Source organism: Natator depressus, chromosome 16 (assembly GCF_965152275.1).
Source record: "Natator depressus isolate rNatDep1 chromosome 16, rNatDep2.hap1, whole genome shotgun sequence".
Taxonomy (NCBI): domain Eukaryota; kingdom Metazoa; phylum Chordata; order Testudines; family Cheloniidae; genus Natator; species Natator depressus.
Window position 1 is genome coordinate 15,539,773 of NC_134249.1, and position 26,470 is coordinate 15,566,242.

Consider the following 26,470-nt stretch of genomic DNA (forward strand, 5'->3'; position numbering starts at 1 on the left):
GCGGAGTGGCTCTCCAGAGGATGGGGTTAGTGCGGGGCTCGGTCCACGCCTCCCCACCCCTCTCCCCCTAGGGAGCCATGTGGAGCCAGCCAGCCACCAGCACACGAGAAGCACCGCCCCTGAGCAAGGCCTGCACGCGCCGGAAGCAGCCTCTTTCTGGCGGGTTGCTGACGTCATTGTGAAAGCCCCCTATCTGCTGGGCTTGAGGTCCCCTTCCCCCTCTGCTTCCGGCGGAAGTCTGGGGCCTTTCCTTTTCCGGGTACGGGTGCCCAGGCGGCGGAAAGAGGCAGGCAGGACGGAGCGGCGGCGGTGGCGGTAGTGGTGGGGGTGGCTGGCGCGTGTAATGGCGGAGCTGGCGCAGGGGCAGAGCGCGGCTCCAGTGGGGATTAAATCCGAGGGCTTCGCCGACGCTTTGCACCGGGTCCGCCAGGTAACGGAGCCCGGGCACAGGAGCAGGCCTCGGAGCCGCTGCTAGGCCTCGGGGCGCGAGAGGGAGCGGGGCGGCCCGGCCAGGTGGCGAGTGGGGCAGAGGGTGGAGCGGCCTGCGCGTGGGGCGCAGGGGCCTGCGCCTCCTTCTGGGGAAGGGCCCCGGGGGGCTGGAGCGAGGCCTGCGAGGGGCGGGGTGGGAAGGGGGATGGCATGGGCCGGCGCCCTAGGCGCACCCTGGATGGGCGGGGAGCGCTGGGGCAGAGGTTGTGGGGACCTGGGGAGACCAGTCCCGTGGCTCTCCCAGGCCTTGTTCACCACCTGCCCAACTTTCTGTCTGAAAAATAACGCCCGGACCTTGTGTCTGTGCAGCGCCTTTCATCACCCAGGAGGCCAGAGTGCTTCTGAAAACACCTCCCCGCTGTAAGATTTAGGAAGTGTTGGGTGCGGGGGGGGGGGGGGGGAATAGACCCCTAAGGCGTTTATAGGGATGCAAGGTTGAAGGAGGTCAGACAGCTGGAGGTGCAGGTTCTGTGGGCTTTTGGGAGATATGGTTACTTTGCAGTTCAGTGGTTGGGCTTCTGACACAGAAAAAGTGGCTGTTTCGTAAAGAAATACTAACCTGCAACATTTTCCTTGGCAAAGTTAATAGAAATAAGCTTTCACCCGTTTTTTGTTTTTTAAAAAAGGATACTTAAGACTAGTCTAGATAAGTCAATTTAAACTATAATATAGGGAAAATACTGTATTTATCATTAGGGGTTAGCATCCATCCCAGAAGAGGTGGAAAAGTGTAACTTCTGTGATTCTAAAACAAAAATATTCAAAGATGGGTGGAGAGGGTTAGGGAAATCCAAACAACTTTTCTGCATAAAATCTAGGATGTCTGAGAAATGGAGCTCACGAAAGCTTTTGCTCAAATAAATTTGTTAGTCTCTAAGGTGCCACAAGTACTCCTTTTCTTTTTGCGAATACAGACTAACACGGCTGCTACTCTAAAACCTGAGAAATTATGGTGCTCCTTAGCAATGTGCAAGTTTATGAAAAGTGATCTCAGAGACAAGAGGCCACTGCCTTGTTGGTTTTGCTAGTTGTGCAAAATTCATTCCTGTGTATTCATCATTTTTCTTGTTCCATATTTATCGCAGGTGTTAAATGGAACTTGTTCATTGTGGTTATTTACATTCCAACAGGACATAACGTGGCTAACTACTAGAAGCAAGTCTTGAAGATTCTGTATGGTCTTACTGTCCCTTTCCAGTATTGCTGGGGTGGTGGGGGAAAAGATCTCTGTTGCCCAGATACTTGTATTCTGTTCTTTAACTGAGAAGCTCCTGGAGAAATAAGTTGGATCATGAAACCTTTTGAGCTATTGTTCTAACGAAGCGAAAGGGCTCACCACTTTGTACAGCTCCGTCATAAACCAATATGATAGCGAATACTGATTTTTACCTAGTCTTCAGAGACTTGTGCAAAGACACTGGCTGTTCTAGGTAGCACATCATCTACTTTTTTCGGAAAGACACACATTATCTGCGACTTACTGCTTTTCAGCTATTGATCCAAAGCATCACATCTTAGTAATGTTTTACAATATGCAATAGGTAACTCTCTTCTGCAGTGACCCAGACAAGGCAAATCAGATTTTTTCAGTGGCTACTACAGCTGTGTTGACTTGACTGCATGTTGATGTCTGAGTCTTCCTGTTAGCATCAGATCGTTAACCTTTAGAGGCTGTTGTACTGGGAAATATCGTAGACACGTGTCATAATCTGGACCCCTTACTGAAGGCCTCCAGCTGCAGAAATTCATTTTGAGTATTTGAGAATGTTTTCTGCCTTTTCTTAAGTTATGGATGGACTTTATCTTGGACAGCCTGCTCAGGTAGAAGAAAAGTTTCCATTATTTGCTGATCATTTGTGGCTTTTTGAAAGGAAACGGAGTACTGCATTGGAAACATACTGAACTCATACTTAAATGCACCATTCACTGGATCAGTAATGAGTTAAACGTGAAGGAGGAATTTCTGTGACTGTATTGACCTGTGTATATTAGTGAAAGTTGATCGCTTATCTATCCTAATATGGCTGCTCTGTCAGATTTGTGGGTTATGGTAGGATTGTTCCACACGCTCATACACAGAGAAAATGGAGCATTAAACTGTACCATAATCGGGGCCCTCTTTAATTGTAAATTGGCTTTTCTTTACGTTTAATAGGGGAATGAATAAATTGATATCCCTAGGCCCAGAATGTACTGAGTTACTCTAGTGAAAGCTTTGAAAGTCTTCAAAGCCATCTGCTTCCAATGAAGTGGTCTAGGAACAGGACGCTTTACAGGCCTTTATCAATGAAAATAAATGTGTCTGATAAATGTGGGCTCCCCCAAGATTTGGTAGTTGAGTCACTGATCTGCTATTCTGTAAGATGGTTGTACGCTGCCTGGCTTGACAGCTTTGTTCAGTATTCTTTGGGGGAGGGAGAGTTGTTGATTCTGGGCAAAAAATAGAACTTAAGATCAAGCTCACTATCTTAATAGCTGTGAAGGGAGTTCATTAACTGAGTACAAGTAGTTTGGCTCATGCCTTGCTGTGATGTAACTAAATCCTTGTCACAGTGACCAATATGAAATGAGGTGGTCTTGGTTCACTTCCTAGTGGGCATTGTGTGCCTTACAGATCCAACTATCACCTCTTCACACCTCTGGCATTCTTGTTGAATGGGGTGTAGAGACTGATTCTGCTGTCTTGTCCCTAGAGATGGTGACCAAGATTTTGGCTAAAATTAGGAAAGTTTGCACTGTACTTGTCCATGGCATACCTCTTCTGTAGGTAGATGTCATTGGGGGGAGGGGGGATTTCAGCAATATGGTACCTTTTTATGAACTCTGTTCACTTTAAAAAAAAAAAATCATGCAAACCCTAGAACTGCTACAGCTCTGCTTTGGCCCCTGGGTTATTGATGTAAATACCCCCTCTTGTTGTTTTGAATCAATTTTGAGCTAAAGCTGCGTATAGGACTGTTAATCTAAATGTGCTGGAGGTCCACTTTCACTTCTCATATGGGTTATAGTATTGTAAATCTGGGTTGAACCATCAGTATTGTGGGCAACTAAATATTCAGGTCAGTAGACCTACAGGATGATCAGACACAGTAACTGCATGCTTAGACATTGTGAAATGAGCTGGCAACCACAGAAGTCTGTAGGACCTTTCAAAGAAATGAGTTATGTCTTGTTTTATTTGATTGTCCTAGGTGAACCCTTTTTTTATAGTAATAGTGTCAAATTTCTGATACAAACCTACAAAACAAAAAAATCTCTAAATGTATGCTGACGCTTTGAGACACATGTTCTCCCCGCCTTCCATAGGGAATCTCAGATTCGTGGATTAGCTGACATATGCAGTAGCCAGCCTACATAGTGAGGCTGCTGATACTATAATTTGGAATTCAATTGCTTTTGAGAGTTAGAACATTTGTATTACTCCTTTAAGGAATGTAACTTGTATTAACAAATTTTCCTGGTGATTCATTCCCCTCCCCTCCTTAACAGTCTCACCATGTAATAAATCATTTTTCTTTGTATGGTGCTAGTCCCCTCTCCACATGCACACGGCACTCTTGCAGTGAAGTTATTTGCATCATAAGATTTCATCATAAAAATCTAAATTTGAGAAATTAGCCGGATTACTTACTAGCCGGAGGTTTAAATTGATTATCTAGAGGAAGATACAAAAGACAAAATTAGCGGCCCCGTCGTTGATGTGATGTGATGGGTAATGGCCTGGTAAGCCCTTGTTCTGCCAACCTTAGGTGCTGGGATTTTTATCATGGTCCCATCAGGGCCCTATGTGTAAACTCCATCTTTCATATCAGGCTCTACCTTGTTGGTCTCCTTTTTTAATTAAAAAAAAAAGGGGGGGGGGGGGACAGGAAGAACACTCCAACCACTCCTTTGGAAGGGAGATACTTCTCTGCCTCTTTGTGCCTTTTCTGGATTCCTAGGGGTGGGGAAGGGGGAGGAAGGTATCAGCTACTGTACATCTCCCTGGCCTTTTTCCCCCCGTCCCCCTCATCTCTTAGATTTTCTTCAAATAAATTAATGGCTGGTCTTTGCTGCTGCAGCTGGTTTTCCCAGTTAAGGCAAAACAAAATTTACATGGTTCTGGACAGTTTCGCCACTCCTCACAGGGTTCTAGATAGCAGTTGAGAAAATGACGCAAGTCACGTTACCCTCAGTATTCTACTTGACAGACATGAGCAGCAGCGGAGGCACTGGAGCTGTTTGAAGACTCAGGGCGATAATACTTCATTGAGTTATATTGTATTAAGATCTGAAAGATTCTTTTTGTAGCCATAGTCTAGAAACTTAGACTAAATTCTGTAGAAGTTGATGGTTTAGGTCCTATCACACTTGCCTTCGAAACTTTCATCTTCCGCACGTGAATGGATTTTAAATCCTTAAACAATATTGTAAAAGAAGGATGCACCAGAGGTATAAATGGACAGAAGTCTAAAAGGTACCAGGTCACATGCCTCCCGAACTACTAGGAATACTTCAATTTAAAGAAATTAGTTTTATTTTTTATCTTCATTGTAAATAGTAAAGCACATACAATTATCACTTTTTTCCATGACTGTACCTCTGCAAATGTGTAGCTCAGGTTTTGAATGGCCAGCCAAATCCCAGAAGTGGGACAATCACAGAAATAATTTCTGCTTTAGTGATGTTTCTACAACACACTTTAGAATTAAACTGAATAAAGGCTTTTATATAGGGGGAATGGAGAATGACGTCTAGAGGGGTGAAAGCAGTAGCTAGCAGTACATTACTCAAGGTCATCCAGTCAGATAAGGGCTAGGGCTGCATGCTTTTGTTAATTTCCTAGCTTCAGAATGCCTCATTTATCTTCCTGCAGAACCTGTAGTAATAAATGAGGCTCCTATTGTAACTTAAACAAGAGACATTAAAACATAATGTAACTGCTGCATCTATTCTAAATGTTTGCTAACTTTACATTGTAGTTTTTGATTATTTTTTTTTTCCTCCTGTGGTAAGGAATTGGTCAGTGGTCCCTGTATAATCCAACAGCGGTCTTTAAAAATATATCTTTAAAATATTCATAAGCCTTGACCAGCTTGAAATAATTGTGCATTGTGAAAATGCTGACTTTGAATTTTAGTCTAGTTTCTGTGGGCCAAATTCTGTCCTAATTGTTTATTTTTGACTCTTAGCAGGGTAGTTGGGAAACAGCACAGGTGTAGTCAAGGGCAGGATTTGGACCAAATGAACTATTTAAAGTATAAATTCAGTTGTGGAAATTGGGGGGGAGGACTTTTTTAACAAAATAACTGTTAAAATGGGAGACTATTCTCAATGAACCTGTTAAAGCATATGATCAGTAACCTGTCACAATATGTTAGGGCTGGCAGACCCAGTCTATTGCAGATCTGTGGATTATAAATTATTACATAGGAGCTGTTAGTAGATTCCAAAAACGGCTGTTAATCTTTATTTTTCAGTATTGAAGTGGTATTTGAAATGTAAATAGCTTTAATAAAGCAACCAAGCGAGGGATAGCAGATGGGAGGAGGGCCAGAAACATGTCATGGTATGGAATATGACAATTTACATAAGCAGGCACCTGAGACACTGCATGTGTTTGGGGAGGTGGACAGTACATATTAATGTGAGCCCTAAAATTGTATTTACATGAAGCAGTGGTTTTGGGTGACACAAATGAACCACACCTGAGTTGTTCTGTAATTGCAGCATTTTGTGGAGCTGCATTATTCCATATATTAAAAAGAAAATAGATCGCCTCAGACTGACCACCCCTTCCTCTTCAGTGGGTTCTAGAAAAGATGCAACTTGGGTTTCAGCTGCCCCTGTTAATTTCCAGTTGTACATGCAAGTGCACCCTGTCGAGATTACAAAAATATGATAGGGAAAAGAGGGAAATCAAGAACTTCTTTTGGAACCTGCATACTGATACTGTTTTTATATTTATATGTCTTCATATATCTATATAATTTTTTTAAAGGAAGGGGGCAGACTGAAGACAACCGAAGGCCATTTTTATTCACTATAAGTAGCACAAACAGTGTTTTTTACTCTTTTAAAAAAAAATAAATAAATAAAAAGAGTGAAGTGAAAAGCAGTGTCCTAGTGTAATAGAAATCCATGTTACAAAGAGCTTTCTACTTTACTTACTGCAGGTCCTGAATTTTGGACAGCCGGCTTTTCCTCTGCGGCAGTTGGTAGCGTCAGCAACTTGAACCCTTGTAGATATGTGTCAGTTGTTGCAAGGAAAGCTACATTTTAGAAACACCTTTGGTTATATATTTCCATCTCTTTTCCCTTCATTATGAAGAACATCTGTGTAAAAAGATATTATTTTGTTCCTATTGCTTATTCTCTACTGAAATCCCAATTAGTAGTAATCTGATATCAGAACTGATTGTGTGGAAATGATTTTCTGCTACTTTTATTCTTCTGAACTAAATCCTCCATCAAACTCCTAATACAGAGCCTGTCGAAATATTTTTCCTTGGAAAAGAACGAGGGGAACAATATAGAATAAGACACTTTTCTGAACATTCATCAGGTTTTGCATGAAGCATTATTTCATGTACTTTATGCTGCTCTTATTAACAAAAAATCCCCTTTAAAAAAATGAGGGTAGTCTCTTGGTGTCCCTACGTTTATTTTAGTTACTTATCTGGCCTCCATTGCTATGGTAGCTGCACACCTCACAGTCTTTAGTGTAGTTATCCTTGCAACACCCCTGTGAATTAAGAAGTGCTACTATCCCCATTTTACAGACGAGGAAATGAGGAAGAGAGACAAGTGACTTACTTGACATCACACAGGGAGTCTGTTGCAGAGCAGGGAATTGGGCTGCTGAATCCCAGGCTAGCACCCTAATTATTGGACTGTCCTTCCTCTACTAATAACATCTGATATTTAAATAAATGCCTATGACATGGTACAGGAAACAAAGCTGGGCAAAGGAGAATGTATTGAAATAGGAATATCAGAAGTAAGCAGAAACAGTTAACTTGTGAAGTAAATTACAGTTTTTTCATCTTTGCGCCATGAAAGCCCTGATTTTAGTAGCTAAAAAGGACAAAACAGTAACAGGAGAAAGTGCTCTAGTAGACAGCAAGGACCAAAGAATTTAGTTGCTATGGCTGACATTTCACATACGCTAATTTTTAAACAAAATCTGCTTCAACAGATTGCTGCTAAAATTGGAGATATTCCTCACTTGAATAATACTGCGCCGCTGGTGGACCCCTCTGTCTATGGTTATGGAGTACAAAAAAGGCCCCTGGATGATGGAGGTAAGCTGGCTATTTTTTGACAATAGGTATTTCAGATATAGCATTCAGGAATGTTTATTTGTGGACATGGAAATAGAGGATCAGTTTCGCATTTGTAGTAGGAATAGCCGAGATGACTTAGTGGATAATTTTGTGTGTCAAGATTGTACACAAGAATTCCTGTGCTGTTTAGTCTTGCTCAGATAGTACAACACTCATGTTTTCAACTGTATTGACAAAACTATACATTCTACAAGGAATATTATCAACTTACTAGTTTTTAGAGAGATTTAGCTAAGTAATATAATTATTTCACATTTGAATTGTAAATGAGGTATCATTATGTTAGGGACTATGTACACATAACAAAAAGACAGTTCCTGCCTGAAATTGCTTACAGTCTACATATAAAACTGTAAACGGCAGGTAGGTGATAGCACACGGTAGCTGTGAGATGATTATAACAAGTGTAACAAGCAGCAGTCACAGCACGACAGCTGGTTATGTAGGCATCTCAGCACAAGTTTTATAGAGAGACTTGAGAGGAAACTGATGGGGCTATTTCTTATTTCCTAGTGGGAAGGTTATTCCATATTTATCCATCACAGTATTTCTTAACCCTTTCTCCAATGCATCTGGTGGTGGCCATGGTTTGAGTCAAAATACTAGACTAGATAGACCACCTTGTCTGATCCCTATTTTATATTAATATTCCATTATTTAAAATATCCTTGTGAATGGCTAAAAATGTTTTCCTGGCTGGTAGTTTGACTTTTGTAAATTTTTGCTGCGTTTCTGGTGCTACAGAAGTCAGAATGGATGTGTGTGTCCATACGAATCTGTGTCATCAGTTGTGCACTGCTCTTGGAACAGTGTGTTTTATTACCTGCTGCTTTACAGCACCAAAAAGCTCTCACTTCCTTGGTGCAGCGGTTGTATCAAAGGGGCTTTGGTCTCCTTTTCCTCACCAGATTAGAAAACTACTACTTATAGTTCCGGTTTTTTGCCTGACAAAGGTACCCTTGCCGGGTGATTCTTTTCCACAAATGTACTGTTCAGACTTTGAAATTTTGCATATAACCTTAACTTTCTCTCTTTAAATGTAGATGAACTTTCAGTCACTGGATTTTTTTGTGATTGGGGTAATGCTCTAATGTAGGGCAGCACCAGAGCAGCACAGGGGAGGCAGGCAAACAGTCTCATCTTAAGGTTTCACCTGTTGAAGGAAAAATACCCCTCCTCTCTGCTAATTCTCAATTGCTTTGGGAAATGGAGGTGACAAGGTGCTGATAAGATGGGTGGACTGTCTCTTCCTTCTGAGGAATCATTCTGGGGCATGGGAGAGAAGTTCCCGGCCTGCTGTCGTCTCAGCTGTCAGAAGATACTCCTTCCTCCAATATCAGCCCTCAGTGTCCAAAAGGAGACCTACCATTTGCTTCCTATTCAGTTCAGTGGGATATTTCCTCTTGTGCACCTGTATATCCCCTCCCCCCCCCCCCCACACACAGAGTTGTTGGAGGAAGGAGCGTGTTCCTGTGAGACCAGCCACCTGCCATCTGGGCTAAAGCATCATTTTTTCAGTGCTTCCAATGCCCTGCTCTGAGAGCGAGAAGCCTGTTCTAATTCTCCGTCTTCTGAATGGCAAAACTGTGTTACCAACTTAACCAGTGAACTGTTCAAACCTGATGCTCTTTCGTAACCAAAATGGGCCTCTTCAGAGTGTTACTAGTTGCCTTACTAGACTAACCAAAACTTTTGTGTTTGACTAGATCATAAGTGCTTAGCACATTCATTTTGATCCAGTTAGAGTTGTAATAGCCCCTCTTTCCTTTCCAATGGTTCCATGCTTATTTCCTCTGAAATTCAACAAAAACAAATGTCTGATTATGGGCATACATCTCTAATGAGGGTGTTCCTGGAGTTTTCCTCCATTCCAGAATTATGCTCACTACAGTGCTCAGTGATAGGGCCTAACACTTCTTCCAGTGAGAGTTGAAAAATATTTTACTGACTGCAGTGAACGTAAGAACAGCCATACTGGGTCAGACCAATGGTCCATCTAGCCCAATATCTTGTCTTCCGACAGTGGCCACTTCCAGATGCTTGAGAGGGAATGAATAGATGCAGTGATCCATCCCATGTTGTCCAGTCCCAGCTTCTGGCAGTCAGAGGCTTAGGAATATACGGTTATGAAATTGCATCCCTGACCATCTTGGCTAATAGCCATTAATGGACCTGTTCACCATGAACTTATATATTTCTTTTTTGAACCCAGTTATACTTTTGGCCTTCAAAACATCACCTGATTGACTGTGTTGTGTGAAGTAGTACTTTCTTATGTTTGGTTCTGGTGTTATGTGAAAGGGTAAATAACACTTCTCTATTCACTTTCTCCACAGCATTCACAATTTTATAGGCCTGTATCGTATTACCCCTTAGTCTTTTCTAAAATGAGCAATCCCGGTCTTTTTAATCTCTCCTCGGATGGAAGCTGTTCTATCCTCCTAATCATTTTTGTTGCCCTTCTCTGCACCTTTTCCAATTCTAAACTTTTTAGAGATGGGCAACCAGAACTGCATGCAGAATTCAAGATGTGTCATACCATGGATTTATATAGTGGCATTGTGATATTTTCTGTCTTATTTATCACTTTCCTAATGGATTCTAACATTGGTAGCTTTTTTGACTGCCACTCCACATTAAGTAGATGTTTTCAGAGAAATATCCAAGAACTTTCTGGAGTCGTAACAACTAATTTAGAACCCATCATTTTGTATGTATGTTTGGGTTTATTTTTTATGCATTGCTTTGCACTTATCAGCCTTGAATTTCATCTGCCATTTTGTTGTCCAGTCATGCAGTTTTGTGAGAACCCTTTAACTTTTCGCTCTCAGCTTGGATTTAACTATCTTGAGTAATTCTGAATTGTGCAAATTTTGCCACCTCACTGTTCACCCTCATTTCCAGCTCACTTATGAATATGTTGAACAGAACAGGTCTCAGTACAGATCCTTGGGGGACCCCACTATTTTCGTCTCTCCATTGTGAAAACTGACCATTGATTCCTACCCTTTGTTTCCTATCTCTTATCCAGTTACTGATCCATGAGAGGACTTTCCCTCTTATCCCATGACTACTTACTTTGCTTAAGAGCCTTTGGTGTGGGAGCTTGTCAAAGGCTTTCTGAAAGTTCAAGTACACTATATAAACTGAATCACCCTTGTCCATATACTTGTTGACCACCTCAAATAATTCTAATAGATTGATCAGGTATGATTTCCCTTTACAAAAGCTGTTGACTCTTTGCCAACATATTGTGTTATTGTGTCAACCAATTTGTCTAGTTCTGAAGTTACTTACCTGCTCGTAGTTGCTCGGATCGCCTATGGAGCCTTTTAAAAAAAAAAAAAAAAATAGGCATTATATTAGGTATCCGCTAGTCGTCGGATACAAAGGCTGATTTTAAGCAATAGGTTACATGCCCCAGTTCTGCAGTTTCACGTTTGAGTTCCTTCAGAACTCTTGGGTGAATACCATCTGGTCCTGGTGACTTATTGTTTAGTTTATCAATGTGTTCCAAAACCACCTCAATCTTGGACAGTTCCTTAGATTTGTCACCTACAAAGAATGGCTTAAGTGTGGGAGTCTCCCTCACATCCTCTACAGTGAAGACCAATGCACAAAATTCATTTAGCTTCTCTACAACAGCATTGTCCTCCTTGCATTTAGCTTCTCTGAATTGGAAATGGCAATGAATTGTCAAGCTTGCTACATTTAAGTGTGAGGGATGATTGTATAAAAAAGCTTATGTGAAAACAAACCTGACTTTAATCTTCTTACCCTTAAGTAAATATCAATTGTATAGTAGTAATAAATTCTGCATGTTTACTTGCTTCACTAATCTGCCAAAATAAGATTGTGGCATGTATTTATGCCCTTAGAATGAAGAAATTAACAGACCAGTTGCATTGGGGAGGGGAAAAGAGAAGAATGAATCCCTCTCTACCATGGGGCACACACTTTATCAGTCTCTGGACTGGAAATTCCTGCATGTTGCACAATCACCTAGTCTGTATTTGGCAAGTAAGAAATTTCCCTCTGGCACTTTTTTGCCATGCCTTTTATTAAAGTATCCTACCTTTGATTTTAACTTGTTGTTGCATGCATTGTTAAATAACAAGATATTATGCAAAACTGAGCTCAATTATGTCAGGTTCAGATGAAATATTTTTAATTCATACTTTTCATGTAACTAGATCAAAACTGATAGTCACTTCAATAATTATGAAGCAGGAACAGTTCCCCAACAACATGGCAGTGTCTACTTGAGTAAGGATGTTTCTGATAGGCTTCTGAAAACAAATTTCAGTCTAGTAGAAAAGCCTGGAGCCTGTCCATAATTCAAGCAAAATAATACTTGCCACTTAACATCTTTTAAGCATAGCAGTAATCGAATGCTTCAAAATGGTAGATTGGGGCGCTGGCTGTTCCATTTCCAGCATCTGGTGATGGTCTCGGCTGAAGCAATCTTTCATTAGTGGTGGGTGCTTCAGAAGTGGAAAAGATGGTCTCTTGTGAGTGTAGGAGGTAAAGCCTCAGATATTCCTCCCTCACTTCTTAACATCCCAGTAGTCCTGATCATGATGGAGGTGAGATCTATGAAAGTGCTCCATTTTAGAAAGAAAGCAAACCAGATAGCAGTTGGGTAGGAGTGAGGGAGTTTTTCATTGGAACTTGTTATCCCAGAACTATAAACTAATGAAAGAGCATCTTGAAAAATTTCCATACTTGTTTAAGTGTGCAAAGTATTGCACATTGGAAGGAATAATTTTAATTACTCGTACGTCTGATTCGGTTCTAAATCAACTGTAACAACTGAGGAAAAGCTGGGCATCCTTATGGACAGCTCAGTGAAGACCTCTGCTTAGTGTGCAGCAATGGTCAAAAAAGAAAACAGTGTTAGGATGTCTAAGGAGTGGGATGGAGAATAATACTAAACATTATCATATTCTATAAACCAATAATGTGGCCACCCTGGAATACTGTGTTCATATATGAGCCCATAGAATTCACTGCCAAAAACTTCAGTATGGATAGCAAGAACATCTAGCTTTAGTAAAGATTTAAAGGGAAAACTTTAGGTATACCTTCTCACTTCAGGACCTAAGCTGACCTCTGACTACTGAGGGTTAGAAAGAAACTTTTCATGGGACAGATTGTTGAAAACTGCCTATTACGTTATTATGTATTTGTATAATACATAGCACCTAGGAGCCCCAGTCATGGACCAAGACCCCATTGTGTTTGGTGCTGTACGGATACAGAACAAAGACAGTCCCTACCCCAAAGAGTTTATAGTCTAACTGTAGAACAAGAGACAACAGATGGATACAGACAGGAGAGTACAATGAGCCAATACAGGTATGGTGGGCAGTGGTCTCATCACACCAGCAACCTAACCATTGCCAAGATTTTGTTGGGGTTCTTGTACCTCCTTTCAGCATCTTGAAGTGGCTACTGTCAGACTGGATACTTGACTAGATGGCTCACTGATTTGGTCCCGTATGGCAGTTTTTGCATTTATTAAAATCTAAATCTGAATTGAAAAGTGCAAAACAGCATCTGATACAGATGTATTTGGTTCTATATGAATTCTTAATACACAAATGACCAAAGCACTTTTAGAATGTCATCTATATTAGGGCTGTGGATTAATCGCAGTTAACGCATGCGATGAAGTAAAAAAGTGAATTTCATTTTTAAACCATAAATACCAATTGACATTTATTAAATATTTTTGGATGTTCTTCTACATTTTCAAATATATTGATTTCACTTACAACACAAAATACAAAGTGTACAGTGCTCACTTTATTTTTGATTACATATTTACATTGTAAAACAAGAAATAGTATTTTTCAATTCACATAGTATAAGTACTGTAGTGCGATCTCTTTAGCATGAAAGTTAAACTTACAAATGTAGAATTGTGTACAAAAAATAACTGCATTCAAAAATAAAACGTCAAACTTTAGAGCCTACAAGTCTACTCAGTCCTACTTCTTGTTCAGCTAATTGCTCGGACAAACAAGTTTATTTACATTTATGGGAGATAATGTTGCCCTCTTCTTATTTACAAGGTCACCTGAAAGTGAGAACAGGTGTTCGCAAGGCACTTGTGTAGCCGGCATTGCAAGGTATTTATGTGCCAGATGTGCTAAACATCCGTATGTCCCTTCATGCTTCAGCCACCATTCCGGAGGACATGCTTCCATGCTGATGACTCTCATTAAAAAAAATCAGTTAATTAAATTTGTGACTGAATTGCTTGGGGAGAGTTGAATCCTGCTCAGTTTTACCCACATTCTGCCATATTTCATGTTATAACAGTCTCTGATGATGACCCAGCACATGTTGTTCCTTATAAGAAATCTTTCACTGCAGATTTGACAAAAATGCAAAGAAGGTACCAATGCAAAACTTCTAAAGATAGCTACAGTACTTGACCCAAAGTTCAGGAATCTGAAGTGCCTTACAAAATCTGAGAGGGACAAGGTGTGGAGCATGCTTTCCGAAGTCTTAAAAGATCAGTGCTCGGATACAGAAACTATAGAACCCAAACCACCAAAAAAGAAAATCAATCTTCTGCTGGTGGCACCCATTCAGATGATGGAAATGAACATGGGTCTGTCCGCACTGCTTTGGATAGTTATCAAGCAGAACCCATCAGCATGGACACGTGTCCTCCGGAATGGTGGCTGAAGCATGAAGGGACATACGGATGTTTAGCATATCTGGCACATAAATACCTTGCCATACCTGTTACACAAGTGCCTTGCGAACACCTGTTCTCACTAAATAAGAAGCTGGCAGCATTATCTCCCATAAATGTAAACAAACTTGTTTGTCTGAGCAGTTGGCTGAACAAGAAGTAGGACTGAGTGGACTTTGTTTTATTTTTGAATGCAGTTACTTTTTGTACATAATTCTACATTTGTAAGTTTAACTTTCATGATAAAGAAATTGTACTACAGTACTTGTACTATGTGAATTGAAAAATATTTCTTTTGTTTTTTACAGTGTTAATATTTGTAATCAAAAATTTAGTGAGCACTGTACACTTTGTATTCTGTCATAACTGAAATGGATATATTTGAAAATGTAGAAAACACCCCAAAATATTTAAATAATGGTATTCTGTTATTGGTTAACAGTGCGATTAATCGCGATTAATTTTTTTAATCGCATGACAGCCCTTTAGTACATATATACAAATATAATTTTATGTAGTCAGACCTTGTACTTGTAAATTTAAGCCCACAGTGAAGTTTTACTGGCAAATCATGAACGTCTCCAAAATTTGGTTAAGTGCTGTTAAATAACCTCGGCAGCATAAATTCAGCTTCTGTAATGAGCTTGCTAATTCCTTACAGTTCCTTTCAATTTCATTGTAAGTTCCTCATTCAAATAGATGCTTCCCTATAGCAGGCATTGTTTGGTTTCCAAGCAGAACCTTTTAGAGGCGCTGTACTCTCTCTGGTGGATTTTGTACACATAGACTTTGTCTACATACAGTGGATAGAAATACTGATATTACTCTGTAGTTTATTGGGATGCTGTACTCGAAATCTGGTCTCTAGCTTTCATAAAGTTGCATGTACTTTACTTGTCCTTGACCCCTTGTATATCTTTGTGATTTTTACAGTCAAAATGTCCTTTTTAAAAAAAATTCTGCTGTGTAAGACCATGCAAACAAAAGGAAAATTGACTAACAGTACAGGGATAAAAAATAAGTGACCACATGCAAAAGCTGTGAAATTCACTAAGTCATCAAACTTGTAGGGATGGAAGGGGGAGAGGAAATATATTTATTCTTTCAGCGTTAGTAATCTTAGATTTTACTTGTACTAGTAAGTAAATCTTAAACAGAAATATGATTATCCCAGTGAATACCCTCTTTAAGTGTAGGATGAAAAGACTGTATTACTGCAGCAAACTAGGGTCCCAGTCTAGTAAGCCTCTTCACAGAACTCCCCCTGAATTTTAAATAGAGACATCTAAGGCAGAGGTTCTCAGTTTTTTGGTAGCCCATGATTTACAGATGTTTATAAATGGCCCAGCTCGCTCCCTACTATGACACCTCATCCCTTCCCATCTACAACTGCATAATATCCCTGAGATCTCTTCAGTGATCATGTCTATGGAAAAGTAATATTGGGAAAGTATGTTATATTTTTAATAATCAGTAGCTGGAAACAGGGACAGCTTGTACTATGTGACCAGCCAGTACAGCACCAGTGGTCCATGGACCACAGTTTGGAAACATCACCACAAAGGGGCTTTTCAGATCACTTCCATAAACGTGTTGGATTTTGGGAAGGTTGGTTAAACCCCGCTGGTAAGTGTCAAAACAAATCCAGTAGTAAAAAATAGCCTGGCTCAGACATTGTTCTCTTTTCTTCTTTCTTAATACTCTTGCATATTCTGTGAATCCAATTTTCCAATAGCGGAATGTGGGAATGAACTGCCAGGGTCTAGGAAATCTTAACTCATACCTGTACAGTTCTGTAAATGGCTGCCAGCACTGCTGAGTGATGTAAGATTATGAAATTGTCTCTGAGACAAATGGTGGCAGTGCATTGGTCATAAGTTCTGTTGCTTTTATAGCCTTTCCTGGGAGAAGAGATTTGTCATAGTATTGGAAAACAGTGCATAAATCCCCCCCCCCCCTTTTTTTTAAAATAACCTTAATCTACAATTTAGAGCTACTAAAATTGGCTGCACTGACCTAGGCTGTGGGTCTGAAATGGAGCCTGAAACAGAGGATTTTCAGTTTCATTATTTCCTTTCTCTGGGAAGTACTCTAAAATGTGCATGCTTTTCTTCACACACAGGGCTTGGACAGAGTGGGGGTCTAACTGAGAACTGGTAGCACAGTTTGGCAAAACTGGCTTTATTGGCACAAACACTCACTCTAACTTCTGTTTAATTTTATGTGGCACTTATATAGCACCCGTGTTCATAGATCTTGAAGCGCTTTGCAAAGGTGGGTTATCCCCTTTTTAGTGATGAGGAAAGTGCACAGGAGGGGGTATAAATCGTAGAGTGCTCTAAAATGTAGACCCTGCTGACATGCGCTAAAAGATTCTTCATGCATGTTAACATATAGTGCTGTGTCAAACAGGACTACATCAAGGTGCATTAGGTGCCTTTTAGAGCATATCAGTGGGGCCTATACAGGGTAGTTAGAGTGCAACACTTCAAGTGCTCTACAGTTTACACTCCTCTTTTGTGTGTTGCCACACTGTGTAGACAGGGCCTGAGTTGCTTAGATATAATGTCTTGCTCTTGTTTGCATGCAGTTGAAAATAGAATCCAGCTCTCATGACTCAGACCCCATATTCTATTGGCTGCTACTGTTGTACTGCCAGAATATTTTTAACTAATGGCGCAATTTAACCATTTTACAGCACCAAACAATTTAAAAAAAAAAAAGTTGCTTTTTCAAAGGAAGAGGGGAGCTTGTCTAGTAGCTGCAGCATATTGAGTCTCAGAAAGTGAAGATCAGACCCTGAACTTTGTCATGTCCATTTTAAGTCCAGTCAGGCCTTTGAGGAATTGTCTTGTATTCTTTAGTGACATAGGATTTAGAATCTGTGCTCAGCCTTCAGATAGAGGACTGCTGTTGTTCTGGGGCAAAGAGCGTTGGCAGGAGATAAGGAAGAATCCTAGAGACATCTCCCCACCCCCAAAATGTTTATAGTGATTTCAAGTGGCAAAGCAAATCTAATGTTTCACATTATTTGTGTTAGAGTAGTGCCTATAGGTCTCAACCAAGATCATGGCCCCATTTAAGTGCTGTACATACACATAATAGGAGAAGATCCTTGTCTCAGAACTTCCAATCAAAATAGACTAGAACAATGGGTGAAAGAGAGGACGTATTATCCCTGTATTGCAGATGGGGAACTGAGACCAAGAGTCAGAAGGTTCTGTGGCAGAATCGGAACCCAAACCCAATCTTCTCTCCCCTCATTTCAATGATCCCTTAAAGATGCAAATGTTTCATTTGTAGTAATGAGCACTTCAAAGGAATTGTAACAAAGCTTAAGGAGTGGAAGAACGGTAGACCTCCCCTCCGGTTGAAGTTCTTTAAGGCTTCATTAGGGAGAAAACTAGTGACAAACTTGAGGAGGGAGAAGTATTTGAGGGAAAAATACACTTTAACCACCCCATCCCCCAAACACTCCTGACCCTCTTCAATAAGTGTGTACTTCTCAAAATCCTAAAGTATAGTTTGCAACCTTCTATGCCTCAGCTTCTGCATGTGATGCATTGCTGTGGTTTTATTCTTGTGAGGGATATTTTCTTCCATAAGATTGTATATTCCCACCATGCACATTAATTTGGTGGGAGGCACTGCACTGTTTTATAGGGTGGAAAATAAAAAATAAAAATCTGCATTTGTGTTGAGTATCTGTTAGGCAGAATTCAGTTATCAACCAGCAGGTGCCATTAACAGGAAATTGGGCTGATTTTATTCAGTCTTTTTCCTTATTTGCAGTAAAATGACTGCACTTACAGTTAAATTGTACTCAATAGATGTGACGAGGGGGAGGGGGAACACATACATGGCCTATCAGTGTTCAACCCCTTCCTTGCCATTAAGCGGAAGATGGTGCCCTCTGCGTAGAATATATCATCAGTTTTTGGTATTTCAGTACATGCATTCTGTCCCAGACTTGCCTCTCTATTAGTCTGTCTTTCAGAGCAAAATGGGCGTCTTTGAGAGAGAATGAAACTTCAGATTGTTGGAACCATGGGCTAATCATTTTCTCATGGGGGGGTAATTTTTGGGGGGGGAGCCATGGAGTTTCTCAGCATTTTATGTTCTTGGGTAGGGGACAGGGAGAGTGCATGTACGTGGAAGATGCAGGCAAGTCTTGTGCTTAAGTCATATAGGACTAGGAGGCAAGAAATCTGGGTTCTACTCCTCTGTTACAGACTTTATGTAGGTGCCTTAACCTTTGTGCCCCCCATTTCCCCTTAAGTAAAATGAGGCTATCTACTTTACCTGCATGTTGAAAGGGTTAATTTGTTTGTAATGCGCTCAAAATCTTTGGATGGGAGGCTCTCCAGATGTGCAGTACATTATTTTCATGACTTAAATGAGCTCTTCTGCTTGTCAACAAAACAGTATCTCCCCAACCAGTACTTGTTACAAAATGGAAGCTATGCCTAATTATCAGTGTAAAATTTAGGACAGGTGGAAGGGTTTATTGGGGTACAGCTCTGTGTCTTAATCTGTTGGTGATTTTTAATAGTCCTATCCAGTTTGCTAAGAGAGATGCTGAAACGGATTGTGTTAGGGAAAATGCTAAAAGGAAATGTGAAACAGCCCTGGCAATAATGGGACTGCTCTTTCTGTGACCTTGTTGGAATAATGTGAAATTATGATCCATGGCTAGGGCCCCTAGTGCTGTGGTAAAACAAATAATGTCTCTTGCCCTATTATTGTTGTAAGAGTATTTTTAAACCAGCTTGGGAACAGGATGATATGTTTCCGAATTTACTGAATAAGCTTGTATCTTATTTGCTCAGCCCTTCTGGGTAGTAGTATCTTTATCAATAAGAGCAAATATTCCCCATTACATCACCCAACTTTTCTACTGCAGTATTGATAACTATTAAATTAGGACATTCTATATTCAGTGTGAGCGTATGCAAAGGCAAATCTAAAGGGGTCAATAACACAGCAGTTGTCTTACCTCTGAGCTGAACAGCATAATAAAAATATATATATTCTGTCAATATCTTGTCCAGGACCATTATCAAGATATTGACACACAACAGAAATAAGGTATTGACTCTGCCTATTTTATTTATCTAAAAAGTGTGTTTGGTCACAGATTTTATGCATTTTTCTATTAGAGAGACAAGGTGGGTGAGGTAATCTCTTATTGGACCAGCTTCTATGGGTGAAAGACAAGCTTTTAAGCTTACACAGAGCTAGTCTTCCGGTCTGGGAAAGGTACTCAGTGTCTCGGCTAAATCCAAGGAGGAACATGTTACAAAAGATCATTTTAAGGGGAGGTGGGCAGTTAACACCCCTGCAGTCAGGACAAAGGAGGGTTAGCAGGTCACAGATTGTTGTAATGAGCTATAAATCCAGGATCTTTGAGTCCATGACTTGTAGTGTCTAGCAAAGTTATGAATTTAAGCTCCCAGGCTAGTCTTCTGAAGGTGTTGTGCAGGTTTCCTTTGAGAATGAGGCCTGAGAGATCAGATACGGAGTGATCATTCTGTGAAAAGTGTTTGCCTGCTGATTATATGGTGGTCTTGTCTTGTTGTATTTTTTTCCTGAGAGTTCATTGGAGAGCGTAGTGATTGTTTGTTTTCACCCAGGTATTTGCTGTTGGGGCATTTAGTGCACTGGCAGAGGTATATCACGTTATGATAGGCATGTGAAGGACCTATGGATCTTGAAATGTATGTTGTGGGAGTATTGGTCGTCATAAGGGTGGAAATATGTCTGCAACTTTTGCATCTGTTATGACAGGGTGTTGCTTCAAACAACCCTCCAACCTCACAGTGCTCATCAGAAGCAAGGTCTTCACAGTCCAAGTCATACCAACTCAAAGCAGCATCAGACTCTGCCATAACAGATGCAAAATCTGCACTTCTCTCTGCTCCTGTGATGACGAATACCCCTCACAACCAATGTAATCAAAATGGTCCTTCTAGTTGTTAGGAGCAAATGGCCCATTTCTTAGTGTGTTTGACACACGTGAAGTTTTGTAGTGCACTTTGCAGGATGTTTTTCCTACTTTGCAGTGGGACCCTGTTAGGGATGTAAAATATTTAATTGGTTAGCATTAGTCTAAATGGTTAACCCTGGGCTGGCCAGCCCGCCAACCCCAGGAACCCCGTGCTGGCTGGCCAGATGTTGGCTGGCTGGCTGGAGCAGCTCCCAAGCCCCTCTCCCTTTAATCGGGTAACCATTTAAACAATATAATTTTAAACATTTAAATGGATAACTTTTAAAACAATATTTACATCCCTAGACCCTGTCAGAACCTCCCACCAACATAGCTACACCCTCTCGCGGAGGTGGAGTTATGAAGCCTGTGGGAGAGCTCTCTTCCATTGGCTTAGAGTGCCTTCTACAGACGTACTATAGCGGCACAGCTGCACCGATGTAAATTTGTAGTGTAGACCTGCCTTGAGCACCTTTCCCGGCCCTGAAGAGCCCTGTGTAAGCTCAAAGCTAGTCTCTTTTCACCAACAGAAGCTGGTCCAATAAGATTACCTCACCCTCGTTGTCTCTCTAATATCCTGGGACCAATATGGCTGCAGCACTGCAAAACAATACTCTTATTATATTTGAAGAACGTGAGGTGCATCAGTTTTCTTCTTCTCATCAGCTGAGTCACAACTTATTTCAGATCAAAGAATGTGAAAGTTATCACTAAAAAGTTTGGAACAAAATATTTATTATCACAGTTCAGATAATCAAAATGGTCTTCTAGTTGTTAGGAGCAAATGGCCCATTTCTTAGTATGTTTCCTACAGGTGAAGTCCTGTAGGAAGCTTTGCAGGGTGTTTTCCTACTTTGCAGTGGGCCCCTGTTTGTAATTGCACCATATTTTTACGATAACTTCTGGAGGAAAAATTAATCTGGGGCGGGGGGGGGGGGGCTTGAAACGAATAGCAAAAACATTGTCTGGTTGGGGGAGGTTAGTTGAGGAGGTGAGGGGTAATCCTAGATGAGCCACCAGCTGACAATGTAAGTGTGGCTGAAATGTGTGTATTCAGTAGAAATGTGATAAAAGGATACAATGTGGGTGCCACAAGGTTACTTAACAGACCTATTCCTTTAACAGGTCTCCGTTTAAGTGGGCTCCATGGAGCACAGATAAGAGATACAGAGAGAAGTATGTGCAAGTGATCTCTAATGCTTCTGATTAAACTAAATCTCAAAATCTGCTTTGGCTTTTTGATTTTTTTTTTTAAATTTAATATGTACCAAAATCTGCTTGATCTTTACATTTGGGTTTAATTTGGGAAGCGGGGGAGGTAAGTTACAGGGATTTGGGCTGGCAGGATTTTCTCCCATGACTCTCAGCATGGGGAGATCCAGATCAATTTCGTATCCTGTGTTCAGCTGGACACTGGATTGTAGACTGCGTTGATCAAGAAATCCCCTCCTGTTTCTTACCACATAACACACTCATTTCAGCCATTGAACCTAAATTACCGTTTTGCTTTTCTTTTTTTTTGATGAAATGGTAAGAACTCTTTTTATAGGGATGAAGTTAGTTTATCCGTACTAATGCTTTGATTTTTTTTTTTCCCTTTTTCCTCTCTGCCACAGTAGGTAACCAGTTAGGGGCCCTGGTACATCAAAGGTAAGCAGTGGGTTATGTTTTATTATTTATTGATCAGTTCTAATTGTTTATTGATCCACCATCTGTACTAGAGTGCTAGGAAGTCAGAGGTTGAGAACGTGGAAAACTATTGGCTCTGTTTTTCTCCAGACTGCAGTTTTTGCCTACCCTTTGAGACACTGCACACTTGAAAAAAAGAGCTCACATTTTTGTAAGGAAGGCTTGGATTTGGCTTCATCTACCTTTGTAGCACTGAGCATAAGAAAATGACGTGCTTTTTTGGCAGTGGAAGAGGAATCAGAAGTATTAAGCTGGCAATTGAGGTTTTTCTCATTTTGCTGGCAAAATATGACCCCTCGGATGACTTCTTACCCGGCATGGCATAGTGTGGCTCTAAAGGATGCTGTCTTAAGTCTTAGAGTAGCAGCCGTGTTAGTCTGTATCCGCAAAAACAAAAGAAGTACTTGTGGCATCTTAGAGACTAACCAATTTATTTGAGCATAAGCTTTCGTGTCTTAAGTTGTGCTTGGTTTTTAGGATCTTGTATTTCTGTAGCGAGTGGTGGTGATTTCACTTCAGAAGTTGCCTCTTGCTCAAAGCCCTTAAATTCCAGATATGTTGGTGGCAGCACGCTACTATCATAACCAATCCCCCTGTTAAGGGCTCAGCAGAAAGGGCAAGGAATGGCTATGGATACTTTCAAGCTCCCAGTGTTTAGAAGTGGTACTATTACACCCAGGTTGAAGTGTGATAGAACAGTTGGTAGACCCTTGCTGTGCCTGTTCCCTTTCCAAACAGAGGAACTCATTCTTTAAGCTGTCAGCTAGCACTCTTTCACCACCACTAATTTACTCGGGGACCCTTTTCTAATACAGGATCGAACCATAGCATCATGCTGCTGTCTGACAGTAAGGGCGACCCATATTCTAACTCTGGTAAGGGGGGGACAATATAATGCTGCAGTAGGTAATCATATTATGGATTAGGTCCTCAGTCATAAGTACTTATCTATGGCGCAGCTGGGGAAAAGTTTAGAAATTCATATTTTTATTCTTCCCATGGCTGTTATAATACAAACTGTGTCATAAGATCTCACAAGAGGCCTCATTAGAAACCTATGCTGAGCTTCCTCCAAAGATATTTAATTGCTTTCAGGGGTGTCAAACAAATTGGATATTGTGCATTTTCCAATGTATGAAGAGTTGGGAAGTGTCTATCAAGATTCACTTGAATCAAGTGCTAATAAAAATGGCAAATGCCATATTCATTGGGCTGTGTTTAAGAGGAGTATCGTGTGGAAAACAAGCGAGGTAATTATTCTGCTTTACTCAACGCTGATTAGGCCTCAGATGGAAAACTTTAGTTTTTGGCATCACATTTTAAGATAGGGAAATTGGAGTGTCCAGAGAGCAATAAAAATGATAAAACATTTTGTGAAAATTTAAGACCTATGAGGAACAGTTGAGAACTGCTTCTGTTAATTCCAGAGACAATCTAGCCAAGGGGAGGTATAATTGTCTACAAATACATGAAGGGATATTAGAGGTCGGGGGCCAGTTAGTCTCATGCAATAAGGACAGACCAAGAAGTAATGGTCTTAAGCTGCATCATGGAAAATTGAGGTTCCATTTTAGAAAAAGATTTACAAGAACAGACAAAGGAGGTATGGAATCCACTTAAGTGGAGCTGATCAAGGGTAAACTTAAAATCTATCAGAGTTTAGGAATAACTAAACCAATTCTTCCACAAAGACGGGTGTAAAATAGATGACCCTCAAGGGGTCACTTCCAACCCAAATGGTTTCGATTATGGCTGAAGTGTTTACTTTTCTGTACAAAACTTTGTACTCTGTGGCTGACTTTTGTGGGAGGACAAAGGTGGTCTACTAAACTGTTCTTTGCAGTGACTATTTGAATCTCTATTTTTTAGGACAGTAATAACAGAAGAATTCAAAGTGCCTGATAAAATGGTTGGATTTAGTAAGTATCCTGGATGTTTTTGTTCTAAATTCAGTTTCTAAATGTATGTTCTGTTCAGGAACAGTGCTTATTGTGGTGGGTGAGGAATAAGACTCACAGCTTCAATCAATGCCGCTGTGAAAAATCGTGCCTATTAATAACATCCCCCCAGTAAGGGCAAATTAAACAGGGTCTGCCACAATGCCCTGCACTTAAAAACCCAGATATAAACTACCTGTTTGCTGGTAAGGGTTTTATAGTGATGAATATGGAATAGGGTTTTTTGGGGTGTGGGGAGACAGATTTCTGAAGATGTACTGTTCTGGCAACTCTGGCTGTAACCACAGACTCCCCAGACCAAATTACATAATGGTTTACCAAGAATGAGTCCATTTGCCAGTCACCAGAACCAGTTACGGCATTTAAGTACGCTATTGTCAGTGGGGATGGGGGAAGAGGGAGGAGAGAAATAGAGTTTAAACACTTAAAATGAAAGTTGAATTTTTACAGATCCCTAGTACACTCAGTGCAGAGAGAAATAACTGGGGTGCACTTTCCTGCACGGATGGGTTTCTCTCTCCTTTTTCTTCCTGATTGTTGTTTCTTCTTCTTCTCCTTCACCTCACTCTTGCACCCTTGACGATGTTCTCACACACTTCACCCTGATCCCTGTGTTCCTCCAGCTGTTCACTGTTTCTCCTTTCAAGGGAATCCTACTGCTGTCATGACTAGAGTCATGCCACGGCATGTTCCATAAACTTGGGATTCCAGCATGTCATCTCTTCTGGTAAAGGAGCATCACCCCAAATGCTCTGCTTAGTGTGTGAAAAGGGAAATAACCATCCATGTTTACTGCCGTTACACATAGATCGATGGACCAGGATGTCCAACCTGAAGCTGAAATTGAAAACACTCTTCCTGGCTCAATTCTTTATTCATTTGTTGGTTTCTTATAAAGGAGCGGCACTCTTTCTCTCCCCCCCCCCCCATGCCCTCCCACCCCAATCTCTTTTAGGGGGCCAGGTGCTGGCCATTCCGAAGGTAGTTCTGTAGTTCCATGAGGAGAAGGTCTGAGCAAAAAAGTTAGTATGTGGCATGAAGCAAAGAGGGTGATAAAGATTCAAGCTCAGACAGGAACTAGCAGAAGCAAGTTCCACAGTTGAGGGCCCTCTGCTGAGAGAATGTTGACCCAATCATGCCTGTTAGACTTGGCTGACTTGCAGCTGTGCTCCGTGTTACTCTTTGGGAAGAGTACGTATGACTGGCCGTGCATGTTCTCTCCCTGCTATACAGTGTGAAACACAGTCGTCATTCAGTGATGCGGGGGATCTAAGGGAGGCCAGTTTTCACTTTCAGCTTGAGGTCTGATATGGCACTTCAGTATAAAACCCAGGTGTATTCAAGTGTAGCTCAAACCAGCGACATGCTCTTGAAGGAGAGGTAGTGAATTCTTTTAATAAAAAAAAAAGCAACAACCCAAATACCTTTGCTTATGGCTGTCCTGATAATTTTGCAGCCAGTTTTTTTTATCCGACCTGAGATTCAGGTTGTCATAGGACAATAACCTTAAAACACCTTTCCTGACTTGGCTCAGTTTAGTGACTTATTTTTACCTACTGTGTATTCCCACTTCAGTGTAAGACTTGTATGTACAAGGAAATACAATTACTAGAATTCAGCAAAAAATGTAAGGATTCTACCCTAACAGTGGCTTTCTGTGTACCAGAGTATGGGGAGGCCTGTTTTACAGTTTTGGAATACAATCTCCCCTTTACTGCCAGTTGCAGTGGAGTAAAGGGAGCAGATACTCTGCTCTTGGCTAGGACAACAGTAAATTGACACTTGTTGAACTTGTTTCAGTAATCGGCAGGGGCGGTGAACAGATCTCACGGATCCAGGCAGAGTCTGGCTGCAAAATTCAGATTGCTCCAGGTAAGAGCTTCTGTGTGTAGTGGACAAGTAGCAGGGCATGGCACTGAAATATGGCATGTCCAATAGATGTGGAGACCTGGCTGTGCATCACATTCATGTGGTGTGTTATCGCTGGTTACCTAATGATGCACAAGGGAATTCTGTTCTGGGACTGACCTCCATACTAACACAGAAAACAGACCTGTTAGCTACTTCTGGGAGCAAAGTGAGGGGACCACCTCTAATCAAGAAGCAGATGCAACTTAAGTGTTAAAGGATGGTCCATGTTGTTCCCTACAGAGATGGGAAATGCTGGCTGTCTTCCAGTGGCACTTCTTTGGAGAGATCAGATGTGGATTGTATTTAATTGTATAGTCTTGTCAGTTTTTGGAAACTGAAATTTCAAGAGGTCGGGAGTTGCTCCTGATCGGATCCATCTCAAACTAAAAAGGAGACCGTACCA

At 41.0% G+C, this 26,470-nt stretch overlaps 1 protein-coding gene across 11 annotated transcripts in view; it reads left to right on the plus strand.

The window, feature by feature from the left end:
• The first annotated feature begins 281 nt into the window (after nt 1–281).
• FUBP3 (far upstream element binding protein 3) overlaps nt 282–26,470 on the plus strand; it is a 56,503-nt gene continuing 30,314 nt past the window's right edge. For 4 of the 11 annotated variants that reach the window (XM_074973343.1, XM_074973348.1, XM_074973347.1 and 1 more), the window contains exons 1-6: nt 282–430; nt 7,667–7,772; nt 21,635–21,685; nt 22,126–22,159; nt 24,068–24,117; nt 25,957–26,028. In XM_074973343.1, the coding sequence (XP_074829444.1) occupies nt 344–430; nt 7,667–7,772; nt 21,635–21,685; nt 22,126–22,159; nt 24,068–24,117; nt 25,957–26,028 (400 nt within the window). In that variant the 5' untranslated portion in view covers nt 282–343. Of the gene's footprint in view, nt 431–7,666; nt 7,773–11,696; nt 11,835–21,634; nt 21,686–22,125; nt 22,160–24,067; nt 24,118–25,956; nt 26,029–26,470 lie in introns of those variants that run through there. The other 7 variants (XM_074973345.1, XM_074973350.1, XM_074973344.1 and 4 more) reach the window with 6 other exon arrangements.